This window comes from Limulus polyphemus, unplaced genomic scaffold (genome assembly GCF_000517525.1).
Source record: "Limulus polyphemus unplaced genomic scaffold, Limulus_polyphemus-2.1.2 Scaffold2971, whole genome shotgun sequence".
In the NCBI taxonomy this organism is placed as follows: domain Eukaryota; kingdom Metazoa; phylum Arthropoda; class Merostomata; order Xiphosura; family Limulidae; genus Limulus; species Limulus polyphemus.
The window spans coordinates 43173-53732 of NW_013668581.1; the positions used below are offsets into that span (position 1 = coordinate 43173).

At 37.3% G+C, this 10560-nt stretch overlaps 1 protein-coding gene across 1 annotated transcript in view; it reads left to right on the top strand.

The window, feature by feature from the left end:
• The window catches only part of LOC106468339 (fat-like cadherin-related tumor suppressor homolog), a 101943-nt gene that overhangs the window by 24952 nt on the left and 66431 nt on the right, over positions 1-10560 (top strand). The window contains exons 4-6 of the mRNA XM_022396674.1: positions 902-963; positions 1418-1581; positions 5965-6287. Coding sequence (XP_022252382.1) covers positions 902-963; positions 1418-1581; positions 5965-6287 — 549 coding nt within the window. The remainder of the gene's footprint in view (positions 1-901; positions 964-1417; positions 1582-5964; positions 6288-10560) is intronic.

The window sequence follows — 10560 nt, forward strand, 5'->3', positions numbered from 1 at the left end:
ACGTATAAATACGTTTGTCTTACAGAGTGAATGGAACGCGGTTGCTGATGGACATTAACATTTATGTTGTTTGTTGACGTATTAATACCGTTTGTCTTATAGAGTGAATGGAACTCGGTTGCTGATGGACATTAACATTTATGTTGTTTGTTGACGTATTAATACCGTTTGTCTTATAGAGTGAATGGAACTCGGTTGCTGATGGACATTAACATTTATGTTGTTTGTAGACGTATTAATACCGTTTGTCTTATAGAGTGAATGGAACTCGGTTGCTAATGGACATTAACATTTATGTTGTTTGTAGACGTATTAATACCGTTTGTCTTATAGAGTGAATGGAACTCGGTTGCTGATGGACATTAACATTTATGTTGTTTGTAGACGTATTAATACCGTTTGTCTTATAGAGTGAATGGAACTCGGTTGCTGATGGACATTAACATTTATGTTGATTCGTAGTTTCAACCTGAACCTCACCTTATTTAACTTACACGTGGGCTAAATAGCCACATATAAAATTCAAGGACATAGCCATCCCTAATTTAAGCTGCTGATTTCAGAAGTGGCAACCAGCCAGCTGCACGGCTACTCTTAAAAGAATACAAGGACTGACTGTCAATTGTGTAACGCGGCCATAGCTGAAAATTCATTCAATGGCATATCCCAAGCACGAACTATGGACTTCTAATTCGTAGCCCGGAACATTAATCTCCAGAGTTATTTTATGGTACAGTTTAACAAAATATGATTAAATGGTGATCCCTACGTTCAAATACCACGTTTACAGCCAATCACCATAGATTCCGCGTTTGAAATATATTATCGGCTGGAAGTTGGACGGAAGAAAGGTCTCATAAATACTATAATATAAAGTGATATAACTGTGTACTCCAGCCAGAAAAATGTAAAATGACAGTCAAGCTAGAAATACGCTGTTTCCAAATGATGTTACTGGTCACCGTGAATCAGAAATAATAATTACTAATACGGATTAAATTTAAAATGTTAATAATATTGTAATCTCACCATTTGGGCTGCTTTTCTATGTACTGATATTAGTTCTAACTGGAACTAATTAACGAAATGACTGAATTGTTTTTATAGATCCATGTAAAGTCCAGGACTAAATCAATAACCTAATGGCGTGTATTTATAGGCTATGTAAAGTCCAGGACTAAATCAGTAACCTAATGGTGTGTATTTATAGGCTATGTAAAGTCCAGGACTAAATCAATAACCTAATGGCGTGTATTTATAGGCTATGTAAAGTCCAGGACTAAATCAATAGCCTAATGACGTGTATTTAGAGGCTATGTAAAGTCCAGGACAACAACAATAATTTAAGGATGAGTATTTATAAACCAGAATATAAAGTCCAGAACTACAACGATAATCCAGTGTTATATATTAATAGGTCCACGTAGAAGTCCAGGACTACAATGATAATCCACCACGTTTTAGTCAGTCTACCTATCGGACATCGGTGCCCGAAAACGTCGCGGTTCGAACTAAGGTAATCCAGTTAACAGCTTCAGACTTGGACCAAGACAAGAGACTGTTTTATTCACTGTACAACAGGTAAGAAACATTTAATAAACATTATAAACCATGAGTTAAACTACTTTCGAGACATCCTGCATTATAAAGATTAAATAGTACTTTATGTGGAGGAGTAAACTCTGAAGATATGAAAACTGTATCCACACCCCTCATCTTTGTTTTAGTGTCACTAAATCTAAGTCTTACACATATCGCAACTTTGGATAAATGACTCTGGTTCTGATACATAGTTTTATTGCGTTTTGATGATATATATATAAAGATTCTTAGCGTCAAATTCAAACCAGAAAGTTTTCATTTATGGCTGTTTCTTAACGATTTTATGCTATCTGCGATTTACAAGAGCCGCCACATTGCCTTAAGTCATCATCACGAGCTATCTGTACGTCATCATCACGAGCTATCTGTACGAGACACTCGGTGCCAGCATGATACACACCAGGATTTTATAATTCTGCTATATGTTCACAAATCTCCAAGTGTTGAGCGACATTATAACGTACAAGGCGTTGCCTATATTGTTATGAATGTATGTATTAATGGTAGCTATAGTTACAGCGTATCTTTATCAACTTAAACAAAATCTCTTTGTATATATGTATTAAACTGATTCCTTTCCTATTATCGTCCTATGTTAAGTTGCATTTATACATAGGTACATTATTAAAAGACTAACAGTAAATAATGATAGTCATAGTTTTACAAACCACGACATTCCATTTTACACGTGCTTCGTTTCTGTAATCGTCAAGAAGTTAATAATATGACGTATTTTTGATTACTTTCCGACATCACTTTAGTCATTAATTGTTCATTAGAACCGCTCAGTTCTCGGTAGCGGTGATAAATTATCACTTATGTGTTGCTTCATTAGTAGAAAAGACCTTTTTCAACAGTCAGACATATAAGATCTCCTATCGGAGCCCCCCAGTAGCACAGCGGTATGTCTGCGGATTTACGACGCTAGAAACCGGGTTTCGATACTCGTGGTGGGCAGAGCACAGATAGCCCTTGTGTAGCTTTGTGCATAAATAAAAAAACAAACAAACAAACAATCTCCTATCGGAAAGCATTTTTATCGCGAATACTCTTTCATTCTTCTATTAGGGTTAAATAGATTTAGGAAAAATACCATCTTACTATAGTGGACGTAGCGTGTACGTCAGTATCTATGTATGCAACCAAAACTCCTGCGCCATCTATTGAATGGCACCACAAACAAAAATCCATAAAAAATTTCACATTTTAGGTATTCAAGATTCGGACAATTAGATAAATAACTATGGTATGTGTAACAATCATTTCTTTATAAGAGAATACAATTTTAAATAAAAGTACTCTCCTCACAAGAAGAACGCGACTTCCACTTGGACTGTACGTGAGGGTTTGATTATATCTTTATTGATGTAATTCTTAAATGTAGTACTGTTGTTGTTGTTATTTGTTATTAAGCACAAAGCTACACAAAGGGCTATCTGTGCTCTGCCCACCACGGGTATCGAAACCAGGTTTCTCGCAGTATAAGTCCGCAGACATACCGCTGCGCCACTGTACATTGAGTTGTGTATGACTAAAAAGGACGAGAACAATCCTGACACTTTTCCCGTGCAGTACCTCCCAGAAAAAAAAATATATTTTTTTATAAAATATTCACTTTTTCTTAATATTTATCAATGAAGTATGAATACTACGATTAATAATTACTAGCACAAACAGCCACTGTTGTTTCTTGTTTGTTTGTTTTTAATTATGCACAAAGCTACACAAGGGCTATCTGCGCTCTGCCCACCACGGGTATCTAAACCCGGTTTCTAGCGTTGTAAGTCCGCAGACATACCGCTGTGCCACTGGGGGTGGGGGGGCGTCGTTTCTACTAATAAGATTATTTAATACATCACGGTTTATTCATCTATACGTATCTTTAGTGCTCGTAGTTGTTGTTGTTATTTTTTGTTAATCAGAACGCTACACAATGGGCTATCTGTGCGGTGCCCACCACGGGTATCGAAACTCGGTTTTTTAGCCTAATAAGCCTTCAGACTTACCCAATAACTAATTGTGAGACCACATAGTAAGGGGGGGGATTATAACGCACCCACAGCCCCAAAGTGTGGAGCGCGATATTTTGTTTCTCTTACATGCAGTAACCAGACGCTAGCCTCGGAAACTAGCTTGCTAACCACTGGGCTACGCTCTGTCCGTATACGACGTACAGGTATGCTACAGTGTTAGCAAACAAATCATCTGATCTTCTTTCACTCGTATTAGTGAATATCTAATTAAGCGTTTGATGTTGGCTTGAACAATAAACAAGTGTAGAACATGCTATGCCGTTGATAGGAAGCCGTGTGCTTTAAAAACTTAATAAGAACTTAATTAAAGTGTATGTCATTACCTCATTTAAAACAATGGGAGAGAGATGGAGTGTGTGTGTGTAAGGACTCGGATGAACCGTTATTACTAAGCATTCCACGGAGCGTGGACATTTCTATTTGCGGAATTAATATTTCATCGTGTTGTACTTTATGCGTGATGTTTGTATTTTTCCTTCTGTTGTCGTAACATGCCAGGATAACGAATGTACCGAGAACTCAAATGAATTCCCAAAAATACGATCATGACTTATTTATGATAAGATAATAAAATATTTTAAAAAATTGAAGCCTATTTATATACCATGAATTTTCATCGCACAGATATGCAAGGGCAACAAAGATCTGAACAGATTTGCAAGGGCAACAAAGATCTGAAAATCAGAGGAAAGTTTTCTAGGTGTGGTGGAGGATCAGAGGAAAGTTTTCTAGGTGTGGTGGAGGGTCAGAGGAAAGTTTTCAAGGTGTGGTGGAGGGTCAGAGGAAAGTTTCCAAGTGTGGTGGAGGGTCAGAGGAAAGTTTTCAAGTGTGGTGGAGGGTCAAAGGAACGTTTCCAAGGTGTGGTGGAGGTCAGAGGAAAGTTTCCAAGGTGTGGTGGAGGGTCAGAGGAAAGTTTCCAAGGTGTGGTGGATGGTCAGAGGAAAGTTTTCAGGTGTTGTGGAGGGTGAGAGGAAAGTTTTCTAGGTTTGGTGGAGGGTCAAAGGAAAGATTTGAAGATGTGTGGTCTCAGATTGATTTTACCATCTTTCGCAGAAGCGTGTTATTGCGGTTACGTAATAAGGCCATCAAAAGTAATACGACCGACGATAGATGGCCCTCCAGCACACCTTGGAAACTTTTCTCTGACCCTCCACTATAGATGGACATTGTCTTTCAAAATCATGTTCATGCAGTTCAAAGGCTCAAAAGTCCACTCGAGCTGCATTGAGGGTCTTGGCCGGTATGTAATTGAATAGGATTACTTTGACAATAGATTCTTCAGCCATCGTTCACATGAAAATATATGTTGATTTCAAGATACGGTTTGAAACTTATATGCTTATATATACACACTCATGTTCGTTGCTTGAGAAGGAACTATTTCCTGGGCACAGTCTTCGCTTTGCTAACGAGGGCATTGCTTCCAAAGACCATTGCTATTCCAAGCACTCTACAGTGCAAGCTTTTCAGCGTCCTTGGATAACAATGAACGATTCAGTCTTCAAATTGTTGTGTTACTTGATTATTTAACAATCAGGCCATACGAATATCTTTCCTTGAAAGGGATCCTGTCCCCTTGTGGGTGAGCAGTAATATTAGGGACTTGCAAAGTTAAAATCCATTGTTCGATTCCCCTAAGTGAACAGAGCGGAGATAGCCAATTGTGTAGCTTGGCATAAAATAACAACAGAAACCTTTAAAAGATTGTAGCATTTTATCCAGCCATAAATCTTACTATGGCAGTATTGCACGTCCACTGCTCGGAAATTTGCCGTGAGCCAAATAATTGGAGCTACATATGTCAGCCGTGGTGTGCCAAATGTGGATAACTTATCATGGTGGAAATAGCCGATCCAATCTGTATAATATTTATTTCTATATACCACATTAAAATAAATAAGAATGCGGTAATCTAGCACCTAAACTCAGCTGAATAACAAATTAAGTATTGAAATATCAGAGTAATGAAAGGATAACATTCTCATATGCAATTGTACTTGATAACAATAAGATTTTATGATTAAAACTAACATTGGTTAATTTCGAATAAAATGCTTAAAATATATATCATTCGTCTTGTTCATTTAATTCAAGCAAAATAAAATAACAACAAGCTAAAAAAAAAAAAAACATCGGTCTTCTGCTGACTAGTTATTTGACAAGAAGTATACGTTGTCGAAACACGTTGAAGTCTGTTTCCACCACCAAAATTTGAGGCCAAACTGTGTGGCTAGGAAAAAAATATATACAAATAATGATAATGTTGCATAGTTCAGTTAAATATTGGAATTATTTACATTAGTGTCTGCCCCCTTTTTCCTTCTGACAGCGCGGCTATTTCCAGTCTTCCAATGTTCCACGTGGACGAAGTCACCGGTGTGTTGTCTGTTAAAGAGGAGCTTGACCACGAACTCGCCCACCAGCATCGCCTTACGGTCCTCGTGACAGATAACGGAACTCCTGCAAAAAGAGACTTTGCTAGAGTAATCATTGATGTAGAAGATCACAACGACCATACCCCCGAGTTTTTACAACCTTTGTTCCAAGGGCAAGTGTTTGAGACTGCAGCAATTGGGACATCTGTTGTTCGGGTGTTGGCGTTCGACAGAGACAAAGGTCGAAATGGACAACTTTCTTATTCATTAGTATCAGGTAACCAAGTACACCATAAATAGTAAATATTCTTAGAGAACGTGTAGGTCATAATAAAATGAAGAGATGTTTGGGAAAGAAAACAATTATTTGGAGTAATATTTTAAAATTTGGTAAAATAGTGATTGGAGTGATTTATTTTTTACGAACCAGGGAATATTTTTTGTTATATACTTAGAACGAAACGATCTGTCATTTATACTGTATCAGGTTTTCGTTTAATGAAAATGGAGTAACAAAAACTGAGATAGAGCACTGGCGATAGTAACATAGCGTTTTTCAGTAGCTAGTAAAAAGTTATTATTGTTAAAAGAAGTTTGAATAAGATTTACAAACGTTCAACTCGGCTTAATTTACAAAACATTTATTATAATAATACTCAGTTTTTGTCTGTCCCGGAAATGCGTTCGCACTTCCTTTCTGCGGATGTAAACAAAATGCGGATGTAAGTATATTTTAGTAGACATTTTGTACAACAACATATTAGAAATTTATCAGAGTTTTTAAAAACGTCTAACGTTAGGTCTTAGAATAAGTTTATCTATTGATAGTATTAAGTACGGTAAGGTTTAGCCCTAACTGAACTAAAGTGAAAAACGTATACTGGTTACAGTGTTAATTTATCTCTTTATCGAATATAGGCCGTGCTTAATAAAGGCTTAACTAATCTTAGGCCTAATACAAGTGGACTTGTAGATTTTCGTGTCTTTGATTAGAATTCTTTTGTATTATTTTAGAAATCCTGTATTTATAGAAGTACTGTTGCAATAAATATACCAATTTGACCGCAAATATTTTGTGGGTCTCTGATATTTAAACAATATTTTGTTAGTTAAGATTATACTAATTAATTTAAAAAAATACAATTATTTTCATGCAAACATAACATTAGTGGATAATGAATGTCGTTAGTCTTCTTTTCCTAAGTAATTTGAATAGACTGACGATTTTCAAGAAATACATTCATTCAAGTATCTTTGATTTACTGTGTTTTGAAAGAAAACTGTCTTCGAGTGTCTGGCCATCGCATTAACGTAAGACACATTTTCAAAAAAATTCGGTTATATTATTCCTGCTTACCCTGGTTATCACTTTCTGCGTGGCCTGGCATGACTCGCAATCTGAGGGTCGCAGGTTCGAATCCCCCTCCCACCAAACATGCTCACTCTTTCAGCCGTGGGGTCGTTATTATGTGACGGTCAATCCCACTATTCGTTGGTAAAAGAGTAGCCCAAGAGTTGGCGGTGGGTGGTGGTGACTAGCTGCCTTCCCTCTAGTCTTACACTGCTAAATTGGGGACGGCTAGCGCAGATAGTTCTCATGTAGAGAGTGCAACGTGGAAAATAGGTTTAACTGGTTACTGCAGTACACTTCAGATAACAAAAATGATAACTTGGCAAATTGTGGACTAACATTTTATCTAAGTACAGCCCAAGCTAGTTAGTTAGTTTGTAATTAAGCACAAAGCTACACAATTGGCTGTCTGTGCTCTGCCCACCACGGGTATCGAAACCCGGTTTCTAGCGTTGTAAGTCCGCAGTCAAACCGCTGTGCCACTGAGGGGCCCGAGATTAGTTATAAGGAATACAACGATACCACCCATCTGAAATTTATACGATTAGGTATTCAAGTGTGGTTCTGATCACACGCACATACATACATGTTATTTCACTTTCCTAGAGAAAACGCGTTTGAAATGGATTATAGACCTAATTAACCAATGACAGTTCTTCCTTAACGTGATTTCAGTTTGAATATTCAGAAGAAGAAAAAAAAATACAATTTGACCTTTCAACCCCGGAATTGCCCCCCCCCCCTCCTAGTGTCTAAAAACCGAATTTCGATACTCGTGGTGGGCATAGCAGAGATAGCCCTTTCGTAGCTTTGCGCTTAACCACAAACACACAAACCAGAATTTTAAGGTGCTCGACTCGCAATCTGCGGGTCGTGGGTTCGAATCTCCGTCACAGAACACGTTCGCCATTTCAGCCGTGGAGTCGTTAAAATATGGCGGTCAGTCCAACTATTCGTTGGTTAAAGAGTAGCCTAACAGTTGACGGTGGGTGGTATTGACTAGGTGCCTTCCTTCTAGCCTATCACTGCTAAATTGGGGACGGCTAGCGCATATAAGCCCTCGAGTAACTTTGCGCGAAATTCAAAACAAACTAAAGTTTTAGTAAAACTGGAACACAATTCTAGTAAATAACACTGCTTATAAGTAGTTTGTAAAAGTAAATTTCTGTTGACCAAGAACCAGCTTTGTTGAAAATTTAAATGCCACTCTTTGATATTATCATTTTTAGGCTAAACTGCGACTAACTTTCAACGTTGTTTCGCGTGTAACACGCGAAATATGTTTCATAAGCTATTTGAGCGCATTAATGTCGTTTCAAGAGCATCTCGTTTGTTTTACTTTACCGACTAGGACTTGGAGAGGATATGTGACAACACTAGGCATCAAACTAAATACTATTTATGTGAGCATTGTATGGGACATTAAGTTACTTGGACTATAGAGTAAAACAAACGAAGCATGATTCTCAACAGTCAACAGTGCTGACAGTGTGATGAAACATTAAACTACAAAAATAAGTATTATACATTATTGTCAAAAGACTTCATACGTGTACTGCACTTTTTAAAAACAAATTTCGTACTGTGACGCTCGAGAGTGATTTGCGTTTTATTACAATGTTTCATTACGCTTCTCACTCTAAAAGCTTTTACTCTTCTCCAAGATAGTCGCTACACGTCATATTGAATCCTCTTATGGTGGTCCCAAATAAAATGTACCGAGGTTATGAGCAGTTGAGTGTTTTGTATATTTAGTTCTTGTTTGTTTGTTTGTTTGAAGTTAAGTACAAAGCTACACAATGGGCTATCTGGGGGGGGGGCGTATTTAGTTCTAAAATTGTTGAATAATTCTCTGTCTAGCAACAGAGTTATAAATAATCCTTGGCTGTCGCTAGATGGCAGGTCTCGTAGAGAATAATTCCTGTGTTCTTAGTCTCGAATGGTTTATTTGAACACGTTTGTTTGTTTCAGAGCAAAGCCACATTGCACTATCTGCTGTGTTCACCGCGAGGAATCGAACCTCAGATTTTAGAGTTGTAAGTCCGTAAACATACCGGTGTCTCACCGGGAGACGACAGTGAGCTAAATGAACGTTTATTCAACTATGGTATCATAACTTTGGTTTAACGAACGAGTATATTTCATTGCACCTAACAGAGGTTTGATATCATAGTGCTGTAAGTTCACTGTAGTATACAGTATCTGAACTTCGTACAGTTAACTAAGGATTTGTGGGAGATGAAACAAGTAGATTTAGTTATTACGAACTCCCCAAAGTGTAATTAGACGTTCTGAGAATTGCAAAAAAAAAAGCCTATAACAAAAGTAAGCGAACGTATCAGACTAATATAATTAAGAACACATCAGCGTAATGTAATTACTTTCTCAATATCACAAATCTTCGATAGATACCTATGTCACGAGGAAATGAAATTAACAATAATGTAGTCAATTAAAGCTGTAGCATGAACAAATACTTGAGCGAAGAAGCATTCTCTTAAGCAAACACAGAGGTTATGCAGTGTGAAGTACAGATGATCAGTTCTTCAAAGGTCGATGTCAGTTTCTTTTATTGAATAAATAAGTTTGAATTTCGAGCTTATTTTTAATTTGTCTTAGAAATCTAACCGGCTGTCGATAAATCCAAAAACTTGGCAAACAACTTTATAGAAAAAATCGATATGAACATACTTCTGTTTTGATAAACCAAGTTAAAAGCTTCCTTCGTCTCACGTGATTTGAAATAGTTCAGCACCTTGACATAAATTAAGCTTACCTCTTGTATAAACGTTAACTAAGCCTAATTCGCGCCTGGACATGAGTTCGGGTAACTCAGCGCCTGAAATTGAAATTAGCTTTCTTCATTCCTGAACGTCAGTTAAACTTGCTTCTTGACTAAACATTAACTAAGCCTAATTTGCACCTAAACACAAGTTCCTGTAACTCGGTTCCTCAAAATGAGATAAGCTTTCTTCATTCCTGAACGTGAGTTAAACTTGCTTCTTGTCAAAACATTAACTAAGCCTAATTTGCACATAAACACAAGTTCCTGTAACTCGGTTCCTCAAAGTGAGATAAGCTTTCTTCATTCCTGAACGTGAGTTAAACTTGCTTCTTGTCTAAACATTAACTAAGCCTAATTTGTACCTAAATCCAAGTTCCTGTAACTCGGTTCTTCAAAGTTGAGTATAAGCTAACG